The 26,269-nt window shown below is 46.2% G+C and overlaps 2 protein-coding genes across 3 annotated transcripts; one reads left to right on the forward strand and one right to left on the reverse strand.

Moving 5' to 3' along the window:
- Positions 1–111: 111 nt before the first annotated feature.
- RETREG3 (reticulophagy regulator family member 3) lies at positions 112–20,018 on the reverse strand. The gene is made up of 9 exons (XM_055407902.2): positions 19,684–20,018; positions 8,592–8,698; positions 7,465–7,495; positions 6,176–6,302; positions 5,447–5,531; positions 4,502–4,639; positions 3,423–3,505; positions 2,637–2,769; positions 112–2,236 (listed from the first exon to the last, which is right to left on the reverse strand). The coding sequence occupies exons 1-9, from the start codon at positions 19,920–19,922 to the stop codon at positions 1,779–1,781; spliced, it is 1,401 nt and encodes a 466-aa protein (XP_055263877.1). The 5' UTR covers positions 19,923–20,018; the 3' UTR covers positions 112–1,778.
- A 198-nt stretch (positions 20,019–20,216) lies between these two features.
- On the forward strand, positions 20,217–24,968 carry TUBG1 (tubulin gamma 1). 2 transcript variants are annotated; one of them, XM_055407907.2, is made up of 11 exons: positions 20,219–20,391; positions 20,714–20,826; positions 21,022–21,189; positions 22,054–22,122; positions 22,415–22,494; positions 22,917–23,043; positions 23,318–23,404; positions 23,501–23,650; positions 23,997–24,149; positions 24,234–24,395; positions 24,576–24,968. In XM_055407907.2, the coding sequence occupies exons 1-11, from the start codon at positions 20,343–20,345 to the stop codon at positions 24,771–24,773; spliced, it is 1,356 nt and encodes a 451-aa protein (XP_055263882.1). In that variant the 5' UTR covers positions 20,219–20,342; the 3' UTR covers positions 24,774–24,968. The 2 variants fall into 2 exon arrangements, with proteins under 2 accessions (XP_088685248.1, XP_055263882.1); XM_088829122.1 differs by having other exon boundaries at positions 20,217–20,391; positions 23,997–24,395.
- Positions 24,969–26,269: the final 1,301 nt, after the last annotated feature.

Genomic DNA, 26,269 nt, shown 5'->3' on the forward strand with positions numbered 1-26,269 from the left:
GTCACCTCCTCTAATAACATCTCAGATTAGCAAGACCTTTCAAGGCTAAGACGCCATTCAACCTAAATCTCTTAAAGGTTGTTCTATACAAGATTTATTCCCCAGCACCCCTCCCACCCTCATCCCCATCCGGATTCACAGTGGAGGACTAAGGAGATTCAGAGCAGGATCCACAGTTACAAAAAACACCTTCCAAAGATTTTGCTCTCCTTCCTTTTCTCCCTCCTGCCAACTCCCAAGGCTTGAAGCTACACACACTCATGCAAACACACAAAATCCCACTCCTTTCCCACACCTCCTGTTTTCTTCCACATCAGAGTTCACCTGTAAGACATCTGGGCTCTGAGAAGAGAGGTGTCCAAAGTCTGTCTGAGAACCCTGAAGTGGGGGAGAGGCTGTTACTCTAAACTTCACACAAAGGAAAGTGACTGAATCAGACACCGAGCTCTTCTCTCACCGTTGACTATTTTCACTCCCTGGCCTCTACCCTGTCCATCAACCAAGAGCAAACACATTAGCACACTCCCACCTGCAGCACGTGAAAACAGGCTCTGTCCAACATCCATCACCCAGGTGCCAGGTGTTGGGGGAGTGGTCCCTGAGGATCAGCAAAGGGTTAATTTATGTGGAGGGAAAGCTGATTAGGAGAATTCCACTTGAGCTCTGACTGGGGAGGCATGGGTTTAGAACTAATGATCATTTTGTTTTTGTCTCACATGATTTTTACTAGGGGCAGTAGAATATAGATACCCCATACAGGGGTCTCTGCTGATTACAGACACATTCTTGCTAACTGGGCTCATTAAAAGAGGCCCTGCCAAACTGGGAAGCAGTTGAAAACAAAATATTAAAAGAGCTGAACAAGGGGTAAGAGCTGGTGGCTCCTGGGATGAATGCTACTGGGCCGTCTGTAAAGTGCTACTCTGACATTGCCTGTGTGGGATTATTGCTTCTCCAAAGGAGGAGCAGGGGAAGGAACAGGAACACGGAAATGGGTGTGGAATGGTATGGTATTGCTTTGCTCGTTGCTCAGGCTGATGGGCAAATGGAGCCAGGGGTTAGCAGCACCAAAAATAACCAGGCAGCTCCAAAACAGTGAGTGAGTCCGTGAGCTACAGAGGCGTTTACCCTCCCACCCCGCTGACCCCAGAGCCCAAAGTAATGTGGAAGAGGCCCACCCACACCTCATGTTCACATTCTAAAACTTCACAAGCAAGATTCTGGAGCACTGGGCGGTAAGCCTCAAGAAATGAGGTTGGGCTGAGGCAAGGGGAGCAGGCCTGCTCTGCAGAACCAAAGGACAAGTTTGCTTAGAAAAAGGCAAATCAACCATGGCTTAGCAAAAGAGGACAGTAAAACTCTTCCAGCTGCCTGACTTGGAGCTCTAGGGAGATGATAAACGGAGGGAGGAAGGGAAGGGGTCTATTCACTGAGGGTCTCTGAGCACCTAGAAGCACACAGCAGCATCCCCTCAAAAGGGAACCAATACCCCTGACTACTTTGTTCCCCAAAAGTACCACCATCCTGATGGAGAGAAGTGTCCCTCAGGGGAGCACACTCTCACTTCGGTGACTTGAGCTCAGATATCAGCATCCAACTGATAGCAAGGGAGCGAGTATCCTCTCTTAGTAGGCCTCTGAGCATCAGCCAGGCCACCGTGCATATATATATAATTCAGAGGGTGGGACCTGGGTTCTTCCCTTGCCCCTTCACCTTAAGTGGAATGGGGAGAAAAAAAAACTTAAACCACAGTGACCCCCCCCAAAGGAAGTCTCTCCTCAGTGGCTCCTGGAACTGGCAGGGTCCAGCTGATTCAGCTCTGACTGGTCCAGAAGTTCAAAGTCATCCCCCTCAGCATCAGTGTCCAGGTCTGAACTGGGTGCCCTGAGGACACCTCTGGTGCCTCTCCGGGGAGGTAGGCCAGAAGGGCCTGGCTGGGAGGCCCCTGACAGGGCCAGCTGGATCATGCCCTGCGAAACCAGGCTAGCAAGGTTGCTGGTGAGGTTGGATCCTGCAGGCAGGGCACCAAGCAAAAGCTCCGGCAGTGCGGCCTCTTCCCGGCTGGCAGCGGGGCCCTGAGACTCCTCGGCCCCTGGCGGGGACCGGTACATCAAGCTGGGCATCCCGATGCTGGTATCGTCCTCATCATCCAGGCCAGCAGGATCCACGTTAATGGAAGGGAAGTCTGGAAGGTCTCTGGCAAAGGACTCCTCTGGATCACTGTGACCATCTAGGTCTGGGAAAACAGAGCAGTGTCTGAGACATGGCAGCTGCCTGGCCTTCCTGTGCCCCAGCCCCACCATGTCAGCCCCAAATAACCAGATGTTTCCACCCTGCATTTCTGGCACTGGTCAGCCTTCCCCCTCCACTTATAGACCGCTGTTACCTTTACTGGCCAAAGAACTTCCCCTTTCTCTGCCATGTCCCCCATGAGCTTTGATCCTGAGGCCACTAAGGGACTGAGGACTTCCAGGGGAGCAGCAGTGCCATCTGGCTCGAGCCATGCGCCTAGAGCTGCTCCGCCACCTAATCCACAGCTCGGAAAACAGGAGAGGAGGGGTAGTGTCCCTGCTGCCTGCAAAGCTGAGTGGCAACAGTCGGAGCCAGTATCAACTTGGGTCCAAGGTTCCTCTCACCTTCAGAGCCTTCTGTTAGAGGTGTTTGGCCCCGTGAAAGGTTGAATGTACCGTTGTCTGTACAGGAGACCTCAGCATCTGAGTGCTCGGAGTCTGTGATGGCCAGTTCCCTGGCAACAGTGGAATCATCCAGCTTAGGAAAAGACAAGACCAACAAGCATGAAGAAACGGTGCCATCAGAAACAGGTGCAGTTTGCCACTTACAGCTTTCACCAGTGAGCTGGCCCCAAAGGCTGCCCCTAAGGCTAACAGTGTAACCAGGCATGGATGGCAACTTCAGTCAGAATCCTGACCCCTTTCAGGCTGCTCCCCCAGGGAAAAACACTCTTTTTCATCAATCTTGAGCCCAGGAAGGAAAGCAGCCTTGAGAGTCAACCAGCCACTTACACTCTCATGCAAATAAATGACCCAGAGAAAACTTTTCACAGGTGACTGGGAGGATATGCACAGGTTACCGCTTGACCTAAGGCAAGCTGGGCTGTTTAAAGAGTGATTAGGCCAGTTGCAGAAGTTCTGCCCTAATGGCAGGGGTTAAAAGGAGACAGGGAAGAGGGTGTGCTGGTCACCAGACTCAAACTGAGATCTACATACAAAGTCCCAATATAATACTAGCTTCTCTCCTCACTGCTCTTGGGGGCAGGAAGGTCCTTGGAGAAAGGCAAGAAGCTGGGTCCTTGGAGAGCCCACAGTGAGCTCGGAACCTGTTTACTGTCTAACAGGAGTACCAGATGGTAAAAAAGGAGCTAAAAAGACTGGCCAGTGAGGCAGCTCCCACACCCCCGATACCTGAGGACAGAAGGCAGCAAGCTCCTCCTCGCTGTCACTGTGGCTGTCCACAGCACGCTCTGGGTGGAGAGTTCTGCGCCGCACTGTGTGGGAAGAGCAGAAGCCATGAACACCTTCCCTTGAGGGCAAACTCCCGCCCCCTTCGAATTTCAAAGGCATTAAAGTCAGAATGCAAGAGAATGAACCCCTTAAACCTACATAAGGATGTCTGAGGAAGGAGCTGCAGAGCTTAAGTGGCAAGGTAAGCTGATAACATGATAACACAGGAAAGAAACCCTTTTTGTTCTGTCTAGATCAACTACCAGACTTGTCAACAAGCCTCAAGATCAGCTAAGAACAGATCAGACATCAGTGTGAAAAATGGACACTATGACAGAGAAGGCAAAGGGAGACCCCTGAGGAGTGGCACTGTTCAACTGGCTGCGTCAGGGGGAGCTGGGCCTTGACACCCATGCGCAGGGCTCTTAGAAGGCCAGGGCTTAATGATGACCCTACCTGAGCACACCACAGAAGAGAGGGAAAAGCTCGCTCGACTGTCGTTTGTGGGTTGGAGGATCTCAGGCTACGACACATCCGGCTTCAGAAGCCATTTTTCAATCACTTTGGGAAGGACGCTTTCAGGAGTGAACAGAGGCCCAGCTGAGGAGTTTAAAAGACCTACTCTGCCACTTACTAACCGTGAGCTTCAGTTTCCTCAACCAGAAAAGGAAAATACCACCCTGTTCTTAAGGGTGTTGTACAGACAATGTATGCAGAGCAGCCAGCTCAGTGCTTGGGCACATGGGACGTGCTTCATAAACAGCAGCTAACACTGGGAATATCTTCACTGTCTTTTATATGACTTGGGAGAACTTTTCTCATATTTGTTTAAAATGGGAGTGTCTAGAATTCCAAAGGGAAAAATTGATAAGCCTGAAGAGATTTCTCTAGAGCAGATCATCACTTTTACCTACCACCCCCCTACACACCAACCACATCCCATTTCTCCATGTTCAAGGACCTACGATGCCAAACCTATGGGCTTCCCCTTCTCCTCCCCAAACTGCCCAAATGGATGGAAGGTTCCCCTGAACACTTACATTGTCTCTCTCTCTGCCTGGACATCATGTAGCCACGAACGCTGAAGTCCAGTCGCTGCAGTGCGGGCTTCAGCCGCACGTACACTCGGTCCCACAGTCGGTGGTACACAGCGAGGGGCCACATCATGACAGTGACAACTGACAGGAGTGGGAAAGAGTGGTGAAATGGAGAAAAGCCTGCGTGCCCAGTCCAGACTGTCCCTCTGCCATGTGTCCTTAGGGCTGGGACACTTAGTGTGGAACGGTCCTGCTTAATTCTGCAGGTCACGAGGTGAAGATTTCTGGGGTCAGAGACTTCTGTAGCCCTGACAGGGCTGTGCACAGTGGACTGTGCTGCTGACACATCAAGGGCAGAACCAGTGCTGTCACCTGCATATGGGTGTCGCTGAGTCATAAACAAGACCAAATGGTAACAATGCCTCAGCAACTACACAACAAATCATGCGAACTTCTGCTATATAATCGCCAGGGTCATCATTGCTCAGTTCTTCCAGCCTCAAGGAAACAGAGTTCATGCCAATATAAAGTAACTAAATTTACAGAATTGCTAGGGAGGGGAGGGAGTGCTCCAGGATAAACAGAACCTAGTAACCTACAGGGTAAACAGAACCTAGAACAGAACCCTAAGGGTTATGTTCTACTGTTACACATACACTGACTCTAAAAATTCCCTCCTGAAATAGGAACAGACAGTCCTTTCTTTATAGTTAGTTAGTGGACCCTTGTCAGTTTACAAAACTTGCTAAGAAAAGGACTTTATATGTGGGGAGCTTGACACAAGTAAGAAGAAAGGTATTTTCATGACTCTAAACAGGACATGAAAATATAAAAAGGTCATTTTCTGGAGAACCAAAATATAAAAGTCCTCTCTCTAGACAAAGTTAGCTATGGCTAGAAAAGCTATGAGTAGGTTAAGCTTGCGGGGGAGATATATACCATACTTACGAATTAAGTAGGAGAGCAGGAGCCCAGGGACGTAGCGGCCCAAGACAGCCAAGAAGGTCAGTATCCCACAGCTCAGCAAGCAGAACTAGGGGTGTCAGGAAACAATATTAAGTTTCTGCTATATGGCAGGGGATGGGGTGGGGATGGGCAGGTAAGATGGAGATGTGATTGAAATGATTTTTTATGACCTCTGAATAAAGCATGGACATGTCAGAACGACATGTACCTAGCCACTGCTGCACCCGATGGTGATTCTGCTGGGGAGGAAAGGGAGCATGTCCACTTCTATTCAAACTCTTCTCACATGGCTAACCCCACAGGGCTGCACCTTTCATGCTGGGAAATTGGTTTGAATAGGACTGAGCCAAAAATCCTCTCTGAAAACAAGTGCTGGTGGTGAGCTTTTTTAAGGCAAAGTAAAATAAAATAAAAAACTCAACCACCAACCACATGTTTAATATGACACAGAATGCACACAAGCAAGCTTTCTTTCCCATCTTGGGGCAGGAAGATGGCCTAATCTAAGTGACAAGCACCTGAAGGAGTCATCGAGTTCTTGCCTTAGTCCCAGTGGCTGGTCAGAAGCCCCTTGCTATGACTTCCCTTGTCTCTACCAGCACCATGGTCTTGTCTTTCTTGAATGAGGATAGGTAGTAAAAGGGTTGTTTCGGTTTAGCATGAACTAAAATGAGAAGCCATAAATGAGAGTGAAAAAGGGAAGACTCTTACCTTGCCTGGGTTTTGCTTTTTGAAAAGCAAAAGATTCCTTATGAAAATGGTCCCACTAACCCAGACTTCAGCTACGTGGTGGCAGAGCTCGGGCACGCTGAGCAACCGAGGGTGCACAAAGCCCCAGCTACAGAAAAGAGAAGGGGGAGCTGTGAAAGGAGGGTGCTGAGGGTTCCCCCCATCTCACTTTGAAGGCAGCCGATGGTTCCGGGTTTAAATAGGGGCTGGGGAGTGGCTAGCCCGAGGTGCTCCAGAGGTGAAGCACGACTTTCTTCTTGGCTCTCCAGGTTGAGACTTGAATTTAAGGACTAAGAGGGCAAACGTGTTCTGACAACTCCACCCTATGAGCCAGCAGCCCAATTCACGTGTGTAAACCTGCCACCAGCTCCTAGGCCCTTTGTGCTTAAAAGCATCTTTCCTGTGCTCAGACCATTGCAATTCACCGTGATTGCAATCCGGGAGAAAACGTAAAGCACAGTCTGACAGCACTGTGGCGGGTGGGGTGGAGGCAATGGATGTGCCCCTTCGAGAGAAAACAAATAAATGAAAACCAAAATAAACCCAGCAAAGACAATCCAACATATGACATGAATGAACTGAAAAATGCAAGCAGGAGCTGTAAGCCAGAAGAGGAATCTTTGGCTTGCTGATGCCAGAAATGAATGTGTTTTCTGACCAGGAAATTGAAACGGCCAAAGGTCACAGAAAACACTAAATGACTTGGTTTTTATAAAAGCCAGGAGACAAATGAGCTAAGTTGCCTCTAAGTTTTTACAGGGGCTGTATAATTCCTTGGTACATCAGCACTCTAATGCTGCTTTCTCAGAAATGTTTCTTGTAAGTATCACAGGACACTCAGCATCTCAACCTACTGCTGCCTGAACTTTCCTCCTCCTCCTAAGTCACTTCAGTCGTGTCCGACTCTGTGTGACCCCATAGACGGCAGCCCACCAGGCTCCCCCGTCCCTGGGATTCTCCAGGCAAGAACACTGGAGTGGGTTGCCATTTCCTTCTCCAATGTGTGAAAGTGAAAAGTGAAAGTGAAGTCGCTCAGTCATGTCTGACTCGTAGCGACCCCATGGACTGCAGCCTACCAGGCTCCTCCGTCCATGGGATTTTCTAGGCAAGAGTACTGGACTTTAGGATTTGTTAAAATGATTATTTGCAACAGACTAGGTTCTCAGCTTCTAATTTGTATCCAGAACATGGAGTTAACAATCTGTAACCAGAATATTACAACAAGAGAATCAATCAGAGCAACAAAAGGGGATTTAATTAGCATTCCATACCTCTCATTGTCTAACGCGTCGGGTCTTGGCACTACAATATTAAAACAAACACCAGCATTAGTTGGTAGGGAAAACAAAACATGAAAATGTTAGGCTGTTGGTCTGATAGCTCAAGTTTTAATAGGTTTGGGGAAAAGGAAAACAGTAATAGCCAATAAAAAGGAGACACCATGTTATACTGCCAGTTAGGGAGCTACAGATAAGGGAATGATGGCTAATACCTGCTCATTTCTCTGGTAGGATGGGGTGGGAATTCAAATGGAGCATTAGGGCCCCTTCTAATTACTACAGCCAAGGTGCACACAAAAAAAGTTCATCCCACCCACCCCTCAAGTGTGTCTGGGTTGCTCCTATGCATCAACGTGTGCCAGGTCATGAGGGCATGTTATGACTACTTCAACTCTGGAAATCTGCTATTATCTTTAAAAAGAGACCCATTAACTACAATCAATGATGAAAAGTCTTCTGACATTCACTAGCCATAGGACAGGTGGGTGAACTATATGATTCCTTGATGTCTCTGCAAAATAGGATGGGAATGTATTTTAAAAGTGTACACTCTGGTTTGAATATTCTCCCAGCACTTCAAAAATAACATGTCCAACCTACATCAATTTTCCTCACTCTCAATCTCCACCCAAACCAACTGCCCAGCCTGCCACTGCCTACCTCTAACCGTAATGCCACTCTTACACCTCTCCTCGATCTGAAATCCCAAAGCTGCTGCTATTCCTTACTCCCCTAACCTCCTATTTATCAGTCTTTTTAAACAATTTAAAAGAAATTCCTGAGAGGCAAATTGATACCGCCTTGGTAATGATGCAGTATCCAGTGAGGAAAGTTATTTAACCACTTGAGGACTATTTATTCCTCACGCCAATTATGAAGGAAAGGATATCTCAGGTGGTGGATACAGATTTCCTGAGCTTAACAACAATGGGAAGTACAGAACTCAGCTCTAAGGAACTGCAGGTGGGGCGCTAGCCCTTCAAGCGTCTCCTAAGCAAATAATTCAGACTTCAAAAGCTATTCCCAGCTTCACATACTCCTCCAGAAACTCCTAAAACTAAAGGTAAAAATGACAGACCATTTCCGGTTCAGAATGTTCTAAATCCTACCAAACTCACCTTTTATTTCAGGCCAGATTTTGTTCTTCCATTGATCTATACACACAATGATCATTGAGCTGAATGCAAGTAAAAACACAAGACGAAGGGATGTCAGAGCAAAGAACCTAAAGGGAAGGAAAAAGAGAAGATCATTATCCACTTAAGCTGATTTCATGAAAGATCAAATGTGCACTACTGGTTCTGTGGTAAACAGACTTAAGTGCTAGCTATACACCTTGGGAAAAATCACTTAAACTCTCTGGACTTTAGCTATTTTACCTATGGTGCAGAGATAAGAACTTGCTTTGCAAAGGCAAATGACTAAACCAAATAAACTCAGAGCCCCTTTCAACTTTCAAGTCTGTGATTCTATTAATTTCAAGAAGAAATTCATCTTTTTTGTTGTCTGTTTTGGGGTTTCTCTGCCACACTGCGTGACTTATGGGATCTTAGTTCCCCAACCAGTGATTGAACCTGGGCTCTCAGCAGTGAAAGCTCAGAGTCCTAACCAGTGGACGGCCAGGGAATCCTCAAAATTCATTCTCGAACTGAACAAGTTGTTATGATGAAAGCAAACATCTTTCTATAAAATTAGACCCTGGTTCAGGGCAATAAACTGACAGAGGTGCATTAAAGAACAGCTAACTCAATCAGATATCCTTTTACAGACAAAGGAACAAAGGCTCAAAAAAGTGAACCAACTTTGGTCAAGGACACAAAGAAAGTGAGCACTGAAGCTCCATCTAAAAACCAGTTCTTCAGAACTGACATCACCACTTCTCAAACTCTTCCCAGAGAACTTGACTCATTTAATGAGGTCAACATACTCTGATACTAAAGCCAGATAAAACATTACAAGAAAACTACAGTCCAACACACCTTATGAATATATACGCAAAAATCCTCAATAAAATATTATCAACATGAATTCAGCAGCATATTAAAAGGATTATACACCATGACTAATTCCAGGGGTTTATCCCAGGAATGCAAGGGTGGTTCAAGATACAAAAATCAACGACTGTAATGTATTGCATTAACAGAATGAAGGAAAAGCTAATTATTATTTGAAGGAATCAACCATAAAGAGATGTTTACAAAAAATTTGGGAAATCGGAACACTGACAGATCTGAAAATATTAAGGAATTACTGTTAATTTGGGGGGATATGATGATATTATGGAAGTTATGTTTTTAAAGAGTCCCTATCTTTTAGAGATACATACTAAGATACTTATGAATGAAATGACGTGTTTGGGATTTGTGTCGAAACAACAGCCTGGCAAGAGGCAAAGGATGTGAAAGAAGAGGACACAAGGCTGCTGTGAGTTGATAGCTGCTGACGCTGGGTGACGAGCACATGCAATTCTTTATGCTCTCCTCTCCACTTCTGTATATATTTAGAATCTTTCACAATAAAATTTTTCTTAAAAAAAAAAACACGCTAGTTCTTATGAGTCTTTCTATGATCCAACTCAAAAGACTCCAGGGCAGTGCCCTGCAGAGTGTCTGTAGCCCAGTGATTTTACCAGACTGTCAGGAGTAAGTACAGACACTGAAAGTAAGAATTTAGTAATTTTTACAGCAATTTGACCAAGTAATTTCCAACATAAGGACATATTTGGATTTGTATTTTGTGTTCCTTTTTAACTTATCTTGTAACTTATTTATATTGTATTTTCAAAAATATTAATCAGATATAGACTGGGGAAAATGATGCTAGTCCTTCACTGAAGATGGTTTGAGAAACAACTGTTCTAAGATCTTTGTTATTGTTTAGTTGCTAAGTCGTGTCTGACTCTTTGCAAACCCATGGACTGTAACCCACCAGGCTACTCTTCCATGGGATTTCCCAGGCAAGAATACTGGAGTAGGTTGCCATTTCCTTTTCCAGGGATCTTCCCAACCCAGGGATCGAACTCACGTCTCCTGCACTGACAGGCAGATTCTTTAACACTGAGCCACCAAAGAATTGAGGGAGGCCAAATTCATCACCAGAGAAGCAGTTCAGCAGGGCAGTGAGGTACGGCTTTTAAAGCTAGATTGACTTGTGTCTATTTCTCTGAATAGGCACTCTTAGTTGTATGACTTTGAGTAAATTAGCTTAAACGTCCTTAAGGCTCAGTTTCCTCATCTATATGTGGTATTAACAATAACAAATCATGGAGGATTGTTTGTAGGTATTACAAACAACATACTTAAATCACTTATGAAAGTATCATAGTTGGCTTCCTTGGTGCTCAGTTCAGTTCAGTCACTCAGTCATGTCCGACTCTTTGCAACCCCATGAATCGCAGCACGCCAGGCCTCCCTGTCCATCACCAACTCCCGGAGTTCACTCAAATTCATGTCCATCAAGTCGGTGATGCATCCAGCCATCTCACTCTCTGTCGTCCCCTTCTCCTCCTGCCCCCAATCCCTCCAAGCATCAGAGTCTTTTCCAGTGAGTCAACTCGTCACATGAGGTGGCCAAAATACTGGAGTTTCAGCTTTAGCATCAGTTTTTAGATAGAGATGAGCAAAAAGCTCTAGTTTCTATTTTATTGCCCATCTTTATCCTCCTCTGTTAGGATAATTCTAAGAGGGACCTAGAGGAGCTTGGAGGCCCCTCACCACCACTGTGGCTCTAACGTGTAAGTTCTTCCCTTCCTTCGCAAAGGACCCCTCAAGCTTTGGAGCAACCAAACCTGTGCGCCATAACTATTGAGCCTGTGCTCTGGAGCACGGGAGCTGCAATTACTGAGCCCATATGCCCCAGAGCCTGTGCTCCTCAACAAGAGAAAGCCACTGTAATGAGAAGCCAGAGCACCTCAACTAGAGAGTAGCCCCCGCTCACTGAAACTTGAGAAAAGCCTGCACAGCAACAAAGACCCAGCAGAGCCAAATATAAACAAATAAAACTATCTTTAAAAATACCATGGTTGATCTTGCTAAAAAGACAAGAAAATACAAACAAGGCACCTATATATGCCCAATATATATCCTATTCAATTTTACATAGGAGCAGTGTTATTAACTATCATCACAGCAACTGATCAAACGAGAATAAGGATGACCAAGAGATCATTCATGGTTATAAATGATCTCTTATCTTCTCAACACAACACATGACCTAATGACCTCACATATTCACAGAATACCATACTAAGAGTATAATCCTTATGTTAAAAAAAAAAAAAGCTGTATCTGTGTGTACCTATGAATACACACATGCATGCAGGGACTGTCAGAGGAACTTTAATTTTGGTCTCTAGATGTTTTACACTGTTTTCAATAAACATGAATCCATGTTACGTATTTTAAACAATACAAAAAATGAGGGATGGAAAAAACCAAGAACTTAGAGAAACCCAGTCACTAATGGTAACCCTATTCCAATATTCCCACCCCATCACTTCAACGATACTGTAATTATACACGAAATTAAAGAATAAAAGTCGTTTAACAGGAGTAAGCCTCAAGAGCTGCCCCAAGGCCATTAATCTTCTCTCCAAAGCCAGTTCATCACCTTAACAAACAAGAAAGTTTAACAAGGCCAAGGATAAGGGCTGAGAGCATCTTGCTCCCCCATGCTGTTGCTTCTATATCCCAGCAGCAGGATGTGGCACGACTCTGTGTTCTCTGAAGTACCTGGGAGGGCTCTCCAGGGAGGCAATCCAGACTGTCTGCAATTTCCACTTTCCAGATCACAATGGCTAATGCAAATACAAACTGGGGTAGGGAAAGGATACTAAACTTTCCTAAGAAAGGTCAGTTTTTCAAAGATGATGGCAATAAAAATACAGTTTCTCTAAGAGCTGAACTATTTTAGTAGCCTGTAACAGTCCCCACCTATGCTTCAACTCAATTCAAACATTTATTAATTGCTTACTATATGCTGAGGCCTTATGGTAAGTAGAGAAAAAAGTACAGAAAAGAGTAACACACAGACCTTACTCTCAGGAGGATTTATGTCAGTACATGTTTGTAACATAGCATGACAAGATAACAACAACAACGAGGATTTGAAATGTAAGACAACACAGGAAAAGAGTGTGAGAAAGGAGAGGATATTTCTGCTGGCATGACATATTTAGGGAGCTACAAGTAGTCTGACAGAACTCAAACATAAAGATCAGACGGAGAGGATGAGTATGGGGAGAGAGGAAGAAGTCAGATCATGAAGGACCTTTTATGACAAAGGGTACTGGATTTTATCCTGCACATAGAGGTGAGTCAGCAAAGAGTTTTACAAATGGTGTATCTGCTGGATCATGAAGGCTGAAACTGAGAGCATCTTCTTGAACCAGATTAATGCTGGTCAGTAATGCAACTTTAGAGTCAGACACAGGATAACCTTTCCTTGAACAAGCCAATGCAGAAACTTAAGAGGAAGACCTTTTCTGTGAAGTCAAAGTCGCTCAGTCGTGTCTGACTCTGAATTCTCCAGGCCAGAATACTGGAGTGGGTAGCCGTTCCCTTCTCCAGGGGATCTTCCCAACCCAGGGACCGAACCCAGGTGTCCCACGTTGCGGGTGGATTCTTTACCAGTTGAGTCACAAGGAAGCCCAAGAATACTGGAGTGGGTAGCCTATCCCTTCTCCAGCAGATCTTCCCAACCCAGGAATTGAACTAGCATCTCTTACATCTTCTGCACTAGCAGATAAGCTTCTTACCACTAGTACCATCTGGGAAGTCCCCTCCAAGGTACCTGAAAGTGAAAGTCACTCAGTCACGTCCAACTCTTTGCAACCTCATAGTCTGTACAGTCCATGGAATTCTCCAGGCCAGAATACTGGAGTGGGTAGCCTTTCCCTTCTCCAGCAGATATTCCCGACCCAGGAATCAAACCGAGGTCTCCTGCATTGCAGACAGATTCTTTACCAACTGAACTATCAGGGAAGACAATATCAAATGTTATTAATCCCTTTAAGGGTCTATTAAATATAAAAGAATATGGATAAGTGTGTATACCTTTCCTTCAGCCCCCAATACTAAATTCTTAAACAAAAGGAAATATCAGTCTCAGATTGGTGTGTTTGGGATATACTGAAGTCACATTACACTTTTATTTTATGGAGGTAACTTGGATGCAACAGAGGATGAGATGGTAGGATGGCATCACTAACTTAATGGACATGAGTTTGAGTAGGCTTTGGGAGTTTGTGATGGACAGGGAAGCCTGGCGTACTGAAGTCCATGGGGTTGCAAAGAGTCAGATACGACTGAGCGACTGAACTGAACTGCACTGGATGCCTACCTGTTAAAAAAATAACCAACTCTGCAACTATCTACAAGGACAAGACATAACTGAAGATAAAGTACCTGTGAGACTGGTATAAGTAAGGAATGAAGAAAAATAAGGGAGGATTCCTCTGGATTAGTTTTGTCCTCCAATGTCTATTTCTGCAAGCCAAAAAATTCACATACAGATATTACAGTGTACAAGTTGGATAAGACAACATACAAAACATTTTTTCAGCAACTATAATCATCATGAGAACTTTCCAACTTAGCAAAAACAACTACAACTGCAGTCAACTCTGGATATTCACATGAGAATTATTTGATTATTGCCCATAGCCCATTACTCCTACCCATTGTAGAAGGCTCACAACAGACTTTTCCTTAATATTTATTTTTCTTTCTAATGGCAAGCATGTTTGTAAAAAAATTTCAGAAAATATAGTTCATAATTAAGGAAGAAAATAAAAATAAAATTAATACACTATTACCAGTCTGCTAAAAAAAATTTTTTTACCCTAAATCTGCTCAAGCCTCTAGATTCAGCTGCCAATTTACAAGAAATACACAGAAGAGCACAGAGGAACGTGTTAAGCCACAAGGATGCAATCAGCAAAATGCAATCTGTAGGATACTTTACAAACTGGTTTCTTGCCTCAAAACAATAAAGGAGGAAGTAGAAAAGAACTGGGGTATAGAAGACACAAAATTGGCCAAGAACTGAACATTTTTAAAGCTGTGTACATGGTGATATATATTATTATTCTGCCTGCTTATATATGTTTTCCAATTTTCCACAGTAAAAAGTTTAAAAAAGAACTCATTATCCACACACATATCCCAAAATATCAAGGGAGATTATTCCCCTCAGTTAAAACTATATTCACATATAAAATACTCCACGGAAGGATACAGAGTACCTGGTTTAAAAACGTTCTCCTTCATCTAAAACTCCATGGATATGTTTTCCTTTATCACCAGAAAAGCATTCACGACTTGAGGATGATTACGTCATACACAGATACAATTAGGTTTTAAACCTTTCCCTAATTGAACTGAGATGCTTCCAATTTTTTATGTAATAAAGCTGAACTCTGTATCACTGAGCATAAATCTGACCTTACTTATGATTACTTTAAATGGAAGTATTAGATCAAAAACCATTAACTATTTTAACAGCATTACAGAGATAGAGTTTGCATACCATAAAATATACCTTTTAAACAGTCAAATTCAGTGTTTTTTGGTATCTCAGAGTTGCAACTATCATCATTATCTGATTTAGAACATTTTAATCACCCCCCAAAAAACCCCATGCCAGTTAGCAATCACTCCCCATTTCTCCCAGCCCTTGAAAAGGTAGTAGCTTTTTAAGTATCTTAATACTGTTGCCAAATTAGTTTCCAGAAAGGCTGTCAAATTCATATTCCTATCAACCATACACCAGATTTTCCATATTTTGCCCAGAATTAAATACTAACATTTTTAAAAACCTAATAAACAGAAATTAGTAACTCACTGCCACTTATATTTTTTATTATTAATGAGTAAAAATGTATATATCCACTGATTTATTAGTTTGGGTTTTTCTGTCCTTTTATAAATTATCCACCCCCTTTACTAGGGGCTAAAATTCAATTAACTATCAGTCTAAATAAAATACTTGTCAGAAAAACAATCTAGTGTCCAGAAAAATCATGAGAAATTCCAAAAAGAAACAATTTTTTGAGGTCAAATATACCATGGATCCTCATCATTAATATAGGTAAATTAGAGTCTGCTATAATCATAAACAAAAGAAAGATCACACGTCTATTTTCAATCAAAGAAGATACTATTTCTGGGTTTCTTTGTTATTACAGAGTAAGCTTTTCTCAGTGGCACTTCAGAACAAAGCAGCCCATCCTATAGGGACAGAAAGCCCATTATTGTACAGCACTTTCGGCTGTCTGGTTAATGAGCCAGTCACTGGTAAATTAGAAAGAAAAAAAATTAACACAACTTATATCACGCAGTGCTGGTTTCTGCCCGTACAAAACCAGAAATGAAACCAGCTAGCTGCAAACGACCCACCTCATGTTAATGGACAGAAAGCACCCAACCTTAAAATCAAAACAGATAAAAACTTTTGGCAAAACAGAGGCAAAAAGAAAAAAAAAAGGAAGCCAAGGCATCTCTGGGAATCCTCCCTGCTCAGGGATACAGTGAAGGACTGGGAAGCCTGGAGTGCTACAGTTCATGGGGTAGCAAAGAGTTGGACACGACTTAGCAACTGAGCAACAAGGCATCTCTGGGAGTCCTTCCTGCTACCAAATTCAAGAAGAACCCTACAAAGACTATCATCAGAAACATCTGCTCAATAGATTTCATCTGAAATTTGATGTATAGTTTTTTTTTTCACAGAATAAATGCCTCTACTTAATAGGCCCTCCCTTCCATTTCCTATCTCTCACTACTATTTTTTCCCCCTTCAAATTCCAACCTTTTAAATCAGCGTTGCTGTATAATCACTTCTTGGGTCATTTTTTTACTTGGGGGTATTTTTCTTGGGATGGAGGGGCAGGGAGGGGAATCACCTTTTTCCCACTGCGAAACAAGAGATTTCCTAATACCCCCTAAAATATAGTATGGTTAACTCAGACTGCTGCTGCTAAGTCACTTCAGTCGTGTCCGACTCTGTGTGACCCCACAGACGGCAGCCCATCAGGCTCCCCCGTCCCTGGGATTCTCCAGGCAAGGACACTGGAGTGGGTTGCCATTTCCTTCTAACTCAGACTAGTGACTCTAAAAACAGATCCCAACAGAGATCTCATCAAAAAGAAAAAAAAGTTTGTGGACTGCTCTACATCAATATTCCTAACCACCTAGAATCACAGAATGTGAAAAACTGGAAAGGAGCTCAGCAGTCATCTGCGCCCCCCCCTCCCCCGCCCCCAGTCCCCTAGAACCCTGTGCTTTTCATAGGAGGCAGTTCAAGGGCTTAGAGTACACACTCCTTTCCAGGGCTCCTTTATCCTTCCCTTATTTCCTAGGAATGAGTCCAACCAAAAAGTTACTAGAACCTGTTCTTTTCTTATCCTGTCAGGATAGATTCTTGCTGACTCAGATATTCTTCCCCCCAATCACTCATTTACAGGTGGTATTGAGGCTAACGAAAACACAGGCCTGATATAGATAAGGAAGGCCTGATATTTCTGTTGTTATACTAGAGAAAATAACATATAAGTGACAAGGAGCAATATAGGCTAAAGATCACAATCACTGTAATTTTTCTGAAACTGGAAAATAAGAAGGAAAGCCTTGAAATACTATAGGAGCAAGGCATCTCATCTATCCCTATCTTTTATGTTCTTTATTAAAATGTAAGAGGGCACATTCACAGGTACAGGAAAACCTCGACTGAGAAAATAGAACATTGAAAGTTAAGAGCTACCTACCTGAATTCTGATGATTTGTTTGTACTCCTATTCAGTCTTCTAATACCTCGAAATGTATAAAACACCTCAGTTAATGATGGATCATTATTCAAAACAAGTAATGAAAAATAAAATGCTTCAGATTTTATTTCTCTCTGACCTGCACCAAAGACCCACCTGCATTTCCTAAATACCTTTTTAAATGAAATGAGAACAAAGCAATTACTCTTTGACATTCCTAAGCAAAACATCTACACCCATATTCAATTTGATGCTACTGGAATGTAGTCTGTCTTTTATTTTGAACCTCAAAGCACCTTCCACGGAAGCTCATTTCCTAAAACAAACCACCCTGGGAACTCCAATGCTAAACAATCCTCACTTCTGGATCCTTACCACCATCAGTCATTTTGTAACCTTCACAGGTATGAGTCCTCTCCATAAATGGTACACCCAGTTGATCTTTCACTCTCAAGAGTCACACCCTCATTTTGCTACATCTCTCCCCCACCTACTTAAGAGCCTGATGGGAATGTAACAAGAGTAAATGACTACTGGATACACAGCAGGCAAGCTACCAGGAAATGCCAGAGATAAAGACCAATCAGCATCAATGCATTAAGAAACCCAGGAGTAGGAGAAAAGGATCTGACATTCTAACCATAGCATATTAGTAAACTTAAGTAAATGCTATTGGGAACCAGCAAATTAAAGGTAACTGTAAAATTGAAACACATGTATGAGCAGACTTCCACCCCACATTCTACCCAGAAAATCTTTCTCAGGCAAGGATCATGTGGAAGGTCCTCTCCTCAAAAATAACAACATACAAGCTACTGATGTATTTGCATTAATAAACCCTTGCTTTATCAGAATTCGTTTAAATGCTGCCAATGTTTTTATACATCAGTCAGTCATACTTTAATACAAACTGATTCAAGATCAGCTCTTTTCCTAATAATACAATCCCATTGTAGGCAAGGAAGTTTTGACCTTACGGTCTGGGGATATGGTCTGGGTTGCGGAGGTGAGAGGAAAAGAAGATAAGGTCATTTGGAGAAATGCTCCAGAATGAGGTGCTACAATAAAAGTTTTATGACAGAGAGCCTGGGAGAGAGTAGGTACCTGGGGATCAAGGAAGAAGCACTACCAAAAATAAATGAAGACTCCTGGAGGAAATGTTTATCAAGTTTACTCAAGACTCTACAAGCAACAAATACCGGAGATTGCTGTGACGATTAATGTAATATATACATATATACAGGATATATACATTAATCGTGTATAATCTGTGTATATATACAAACCGGGAGACGATTAATGTAATATATACCTCCGTAGTGTGTCTTCCTGTCAATGAACTTGGAATTATTGGTTCTGCTCCAGCTCACTGAAAACGTTCTTTCAAAGGATAACAAATATTTTGGTTTTAAAAACAAGAATTTCAAGAGGAAAGATATTTTTAGCAAAAACAATTATGTTTTGGAAACACACTTTGTTTTGTTTCAGGCTTATCCAGAACTGCTTTATTTTTTCATTCAGCTGTAGAATGTAGAAGCCCCCCCCCCCCCCACACACACACTTGAGTTCCCTTGGAATCTGATCAGTAATACTTCCCTAGTTATGAAAATCCAAACTCTGCTTGGCAGATCCTAGGAAGACCTAAGTTCACTTCAGGAGATGACAACTCAGGGAAGCAGCAGTTTCATTTTCACACAGCATGACACAGACAGATTCTTTAAGCATATTTTTAGCCCTACTATCCCAGCTCAGAAAAACAAACACTATTAGACACTCTCCATTTCCTTGCGTATAAACCATGGCGAAGGATGCTTCTCTAATTCCTTGGAACACGTTGAAGTCGTCTTAAGTGGCTTTGAAATGGGTGAAATCCCACAATCACTATTTCATAACTGTCTTCAAAAGCTTGTAATTTTCTTTCAAGTTGCAGTTATGGAGGCTCTCACGGACTCTCAGACTTCGCAAATTTCCTGAGTGGGCAAAAGGATGTCTATCTAACATGCTAATTCAGGTCGTTTAAGCCTGTTTCCTTTTTACACCTATGGATCCCTTTTCAAGATCTCACGCCTTACTCACCTACCAATAAGTACTAAGATCTCGAGACTGTTGAGCAGACAAGAGAAGGGAGGTGATGGCCTTAACGGGACACAGCTTCTCTTGGCTAAAATGAGGCGCCTCCGCTCACTGCGAGCGGCTCAAGATGTTACTAGAAGCTCCTGCCAGATGTGCGGGGCGAGGGTGCACGTAAAGCAGGGGAAACAACTGGAAGGCCCTAAGAACTGCGGTGCCAAAGCCTCAGGCGGGATAGAGTGGAAGGAGGTGAGACAAAATTAGGCAGGTACAGGTAGGAGCCAGTGCAGCGAAGAAAACAAAGGAGGCGAGAGACAGAGCCTTAGAGAAACCTGACGAATTCGCGCCTCGGAGAGTTTCCGAGGATCCAGTTCTCTCACCAGAAAGCCGCGTTCAGCCCCAGGCACCACAGGGCGCTCCTGGCTGGCCGCTCCCACACCAGGGCTGCCTGCACTCGGCTCAGCAGAGGCTCGTAAGGCCCCAGCACCTCCACCAGGGCCCGCTGCGCCGCCTCAACCTGCTGGTCCCGCTCCCAGGAGCCAGACACAGGGCGGCGACCCTTTAAAGTCTGACCCGAGGCTGGGCCTGGGGCCACGGCCACCCCCTCTGCCTCCGCCATCTCCCCCCGGCAGCCACAACATCCGGGGCCACGGCCCGACAGTCACAATAATACCAACTGCGCAGATGCGCGAAATGGCAAGGGAGGCCGCATCCTTCCACAGCGCGCCTGCGCGAAGGCTCTTGGTCGCGTACCTCCCAGAACGAACAACACTGCGTCAAAATTACGTCCCCGGCGCCCCAATCAGGAGCTGCGCACGCGCAGTCTGCAGGACTGAAGCCGAACGAGTGAGGAAGTGCCCTCGCCAGAACTCAGTTTTCATTGGAATGGAGGAAGTTTGTGGGCGGGGCGAGTTTCGGCGTATGCGCAGTGCGACGGGCTAGCGAGCGGCGGCTTTGCTGGCGGGAGCGGCAGCTTTTCTGTGGCGAGAGCGGTAGCTTTGCCGTAGAGAGCGGCTGCAACGCAGCTGCCAGAGGAGAGATGCCGAGGGAGATCATCACCCTACAGTTGGGCCAGTGCGGCAATCAGAGTGAGCGAACTTCCGGCCCCTCCACTAGCCGGGGTTTCTTAGGTTCTATGGGATCTCGCTGTGGGATCCTGAACTCCATCTGTCCTTCCCAGAATCGTAGTTCTCCGAAAGGTGGGACATGCCTGACCCAGTATCCAGTTGCTCAACCCCAAGGGGCCCTCCTCTGCCCAGTCGCTGATATACTGCCCGTTTCTCTGACACGGGAGACTCCCGAAGCTTGACTTCCTATCGCTGGACCCAGGCATTGAGTCCCCCAGCTCCTGGTTGGAACCTGCCCAGACCCAGATATCCTCTTTCTTCCCGCCCCCGTCCCTCCCGTCAGTTGGGTTCGAGTTCTGGAAACAGCTGTGCGCCGAGCATGGTATCAGCCCCGAGGGCATCGTGGAGGAGTTCGCCACCGAGGGCACTGATCGCAAGGACGTCTTTTTCTACCAGGTGCCCCCAGCGACTTAGCCAGGGCCTGTGGTGGCCAAGGGGTTCTGAAGGGAAGGGCAATGGCTTGGTACTGGGAAGCCCACTGGGCAGAGGAGCCAGGGCGGCTGGCTTGAAGAGGGAGGGAGGCAGGAACCAGGGTTGGGAGGACTGGGCAGGCCCTAGCTGATTGGGCCCCTCCTAAACTCCCCTTTACAGGCAGACGATGAGCACTACATCCCGAGGGCAGTGCTGCTGGACCTGGAGCCCAGGGTGATCCACTCCATCCTCAACTCCCCCTATGCCAAGCTCTACAACCCAGAGAACATCTACCTGTCGGAGCATGGAGGAGGAGCTGGCAACAACTGGGCCAGTGGATTCTCCCAGGTCATTTGCTGTTCCCTGGCAGAAGACCCGCTCCTGCATGGGGACTGGCCCTGTGACTTCCTAGAGTGAAGATAAACCAGATGGAGAATATATGAGTGGGGAGAGAGATGTGACTGAGGGGGTTCTGAGCGAACTATGTAACAGTCGTAAGAGACTGCACTTGGCTCATGCCAGATGCCAGGCCATTGTTAGTGTTTTACATAAATTAACTTACCCAGACCTTCCAACAATCCTAGAGGTAGGTACTACAGGTACACAGTCTCTGTAGGGTTCCAGAATCCAGAAAACTCTGAAACCAAAAGAGGATTTATAACTACTCATTTAGCAGCAAACCGAATCTCAATAGAGATAGGCTAGTTTATAGTTTCTGTTCAACTTACTGCCACTTCTCATTCCTTTCACTACAGAAATATTAATGTATTTGGTTAGCACCCCTCAGACCCCCGCCCCACTGGTGTTCTACCTAGCTTGTGTTATACACACCATATAGCCCTCCTAGAATCTGAAATATCTGAACTCTGAAACATAATGCCCCAAGAATTTTAGATAAGGGACTGCGGACCGGTATTAGTGCCTTCATTGTACAGATGAGGAAACTGAGGTATAGAGAGCTGAAGTAGCATGCCCAGAGTCACCCGACTAACTAGAACTAGAGCTAATACAGGCATTCAGGAGTCTGGATGTAGAGACCCTGCTCATAACCACTAGGCTATACTACTTTTCAGTGCAAACAAAAAGTAGGACCACTGTGTTCCAAAAAAGGACTTTTAGGTACTATAAGGAGAATGGAGGGTGGCTATTCTGAGGTCAAAGTCCTTGTCCCTTAGTCCTGTCCCACTCTGATGCCCCTCCATGTCTGCGCAGGGAGAGAAGATTCATGAGGACATTTTTGACATCATAGACCGGGAGGCAGATGGCAGCGACAGCCTAGAGGTGAGCATCTCAGGAATGCCGGTGGGGGGCCAGCATGGGGAAGGCACAGCAACACCCTTTAGAAGCCATCTGATAGGTGTGGGACCCTCCCCATGTAACCTTTGCACTGGACAGAAGCCACAGGGCCCTGCTGGAAATAACGAAGAGTTTCCTAATCTGCGTGTGGGGGGTAGGGAGGAGGTAAGTGGAGGAGAGGTCCTGGGAAGATAGGAGTCCAAGAAGTTATGAGATGCGTAAAATCGTAAATCCTGCCTCTTGAAACCTAGATACTGATCACCCCTTCCCCATGCAGGGCTTTGTGCTGTGTCACTCCATCGCTGGGGGAACAGGCTCTGGCCTAGGCTCCTACCTCTTAGAACGGCTCAACGACAGGTAAGTCTGTTTTGAAGGACTGAGAGGATTTGGTTTCCCAGGTGACTGGGAGGCCCTCCAGATAAAACCTTCCCATTCACTGGAGCAGGAAAGGGCCCTTCCATTCACTGCTGTATTGAGGAAGGAAAGGTATAATGACCAGGAACCCAATCACACTCCCAGTGGTTGGAAGCAGAGTCTAGAATCCCGATCTTTGATGAAGATTCAGGGAGTAAGCCTGATTTGGAGTTAGAACTCTAGGTCCTAAGATGTCTCTCTGCCCTTCCCCCATTTTGGGTTACAGACTGCCAAAACTCAAGTCTCCCTTCTCTGCTGTCCTATGACCTGAACCCCAATTTCCCCATCCTGACAGTCACTAAAGCCCCAAGTTTACCAAATCTCCAGTCTGTTGCCCTTGACCATCCTTTCTCAAACACCACTAGGTACCCCAAGAAGCTGGTGCAGACATACTCAGTGTTTCCCAACCAGGATGAGATGAGCGATGTAGTGGTCCAGCCCTACAACTCACTGCTCACGCTCAAGAGGCTGACCCAGAACGCTGACTGTGTGGTAAGTCCTGGAGTCTCCCTTACTCCACTCCCAACCCCCGTGTCTATTTCACCCTTTTCATGCATTTTTAAAAGTCCCACTTTGAACCTTCCTGTGCCATAGTCTTGTTCAAGTCTCTTTTGGATGAGTCTTTCTGGCCATGAAGCACCAGGGGTCACACAGAGTCGGACACGACTGAAGTGACTTAGCAGCAGCAGCAGCAGCAGCCCAGACTCAGGCAGAGCTCCTGTCCTTTCTGTCCTCCTAAATCTGTTACCCTCTTCTGTTCCCCCAGGTGGTGCTGGACAACACGGCCCTGAACCGGATCGCCACAGACCGCCTGCACATCCAGAATCCCTCATTCTCCCAGATCAACCAGCTGGTGAGCCCCCTGCTCCTGGACTCCCTCCTTCCCGAAGCACCATCTCAGGAAGGGAGGCCCCAGGACAAGGCCCATGACCCGGCACCCTGTCCCCAGGTGTCCACCATCATGTCAGCCAGCACCACCACCCTGCGCTACCCCGGCTACATGAACAACGACCTCATCGGCCTCATCGCCTCGCTCATTCCCACGCCACGGCTCCACTTCCTCATGACTGGTTACACCCCCCTCACCACGGACCAGTCGGTAAGAGCAGCCCTCAGGCCCAGCAGGCCCTGACCAGCCTTTCCTTTCTCTCTGCTGCACCCGGAGGCCCTGCTTCCTGGCTGACTTGCTCTCCTCTCCCCGTGCCTGTGGTGCCCTGCAGGGCCCGGGCTGTATGGAGTCTGCTGATGCTCCTGCACAAGGGCATGAGTTAGCTGAGCTCCAGGGGACTGAGATCTCTGATCCCTCAGTGAGGACCTGAATCTAAGGACACTCCCCAGAGAGACCCCGCGTCTGATGGGGCTGTGCGTCGCCTCATGCTCTCTGTCCATGCGCCTCTCGCCTGTGCCCTGAGTGCCAGGCTGCCCTGTGGCCACTCTCCCCTCAGGTGGCCAGCGTGAGAAAGACCACGGTCCTGGATGTCATGAGGCGACTGCTGCAGCCCAAGAACGTGATGGTGTCCACGGGGCGGGATCGCCAGACCAACCACTGCTACATCGCCATCCTCAACATCATCCAGGGGGAGGTGGACCCCACCCAGGTGGGTGAGGCCCCTTCGTTCTCCCCCCTGGAGCCCATAGGGGTAGAGGAGAGGCTACCACCACCATTCCTGTGCCCACCCCAGGTCCACAAGAGCCTGCAGAGGATCCGGGAACGGAAGCTGGCCAACTTCATCCCCTGGGGCCCTGCCAGCATCCAGGTGGCCCTGTCCAGGAAGTCGCCCTACCTGCCTTCTGCCCACAGGGTCAGTGGGCTCATGATGGCCAACCACACCAGCATCTCCTCGGTGAGCCCCATAGTCATCTTCCTGGTGGTGCCTCATCTCTCTACAACCCTGCTGCCCCTGCTTCTGGCTTTTTTACTGTGGGGATAGCCCAGCCTTGGTTCCCTGGCTTTCTGGGCCACATGGTTCCTTGAAGTTCTCCGTGACCCCTGTCCACCCTAAGTCCTTTCTATACACCCTAAGCTCTTCGAGCGGACCTGTCGCCAGTATGACAAGCTGCGGAAGCGGGAGGCCTTCCTGGAGCAGTTCCGCAAGGAGGACATCTTCAAGGAGAACTTTGACGAGCTGGACACATCCAGGGAGATTGTGCAGCAGCTCATTGATGAGTACCACGCGGCCACAAGGCCAGACTACATCTCCTGGGGCACCCAGGAGCAGTGAGTCCTCCAGACAGGGACCCTCATCTGCCTTACTGGTTGGCCCAGGCCCCGCCTGACTGACCACCCCTCAGAGCACAGATCAGGGACCTCGCACCTCTTTCTTATCAATACACTTAGCTGTACTCTCTGTTGACCTGAGGACACATGTAATCTTGTGAGACTGTTTATGTTTAATAAAGCGCTGGATATAAATTAAGTCACTGGACTCTTTGAAGGCTTGAGGAACTGGGGGCAGGGGTGGTGCCTGTTCTTCAGATGGGGTCCTCCTCTACTTCCTACACCTTCAACTCTAAGCAAATGGCCTCCCCTAGCTTTTCCTTCCCCTGCGTAGTATTGGAGAGCATGGGTGGGCTGACTCACCTGAGACATTCCTTTTCAGGGCAAAGAGGCCCACAAACACTGCCTTGCTCTCCTGACACTCTGTATCCCAGTTCCTCCCACCCTCCACCTCCCCATATGGTGACCATTCGCCAGTTTCACATTCCCACATCTGAATGTCCCATTGGTCATCACAGCAGCAGGCCTGTGGCCACCATCCCCACCACCAAGCCCTGGACAGGCAGTAGAGTCAGCCCAAATGCCTTTAATCTTGCAGGCAGGGCAGTGACAGAAAGCCAGTCCTGGAAAGCCCTGGTCAGGCAGCTAGAGTCTAGGATGATCAAATCAGGAGACCAAATCTAAAGCCTGGACTGTAAGCAGGGCCAAAAGTGGACCCATATCTAAGGTGCCAAAATTCAGTTATTTCAAAGGCCAGAGTCACCTTTTTCTTTTTAATTAATTAATTTGCTGCACTTTAATTAATTTTCTGCGAATCTTTAGTTGCAGCATGCAAACTCTTAGTTGAGGTAGGTGGGATCTAGTTCCCTGATGAGGGACTGAACCCAGGTCCCCTGCATTGGGAGCATGGAGTCTTAGCCCTGGACAACAAGGGAAGTCCCAGAGCCTTCTACTTACAGTACAAGATTGCAGGGAAGTAGTCAATACACAGTGGCCTAAGTCCTCAGGATCAAAAGGGCAAATCCATAGACTGATGGATTTTCAGGGCCCCTCTTAGGCCCTTATACCCCCCAAAGGTGAGGACTGTAGTAACTTTTACATGCATGTGGACCCTATGCCAGGTGCTTTGCATTATTTTGTTTAATCCTCAGGACATCCCTACGAAGTAGTAAATGTTATTAACCCCATTTTATAAATGAGGAAACAGGCTGAGTGACTAATTTACCAAGTCACCCAGCTGGTGAAGAGTGAGTTAGAGTCAAACCCTGGTTTGACTGCCTGGCATAGGTGTTCCTAACCATTGCACATCCTGCTTTTTGTGATACCTTCCTGAGCTAGTGTAGAAGAGTCCCATTTCTGGGGTCTTGGAGCCATGGGATGGGTCCATGGTTGTCACAGGATGTGGGGACTTTGAACACCTGTGCATATTGGGCAGGTAGAGTCCAGGGAGGGAGGGGGTGTTGGCCTCACCAGGCAGCAGGTAAACCCACCAAGCATCCC

This window comes from Moschus berezovskii, chromosome 20 (genome assembly GCF_049115385.1).
Source record: "Moschus berezovskii isolate FMDL1 chromosome 20, NW_MosBer_1.0, whole genome shotgun sequence".
Classification (NCBI taxonomy): Eukaryota; Metazoa; Chordata; class Mammalia; order Artiodactyla; family Moschidae; genus Moschus; species Moschus berezovskii.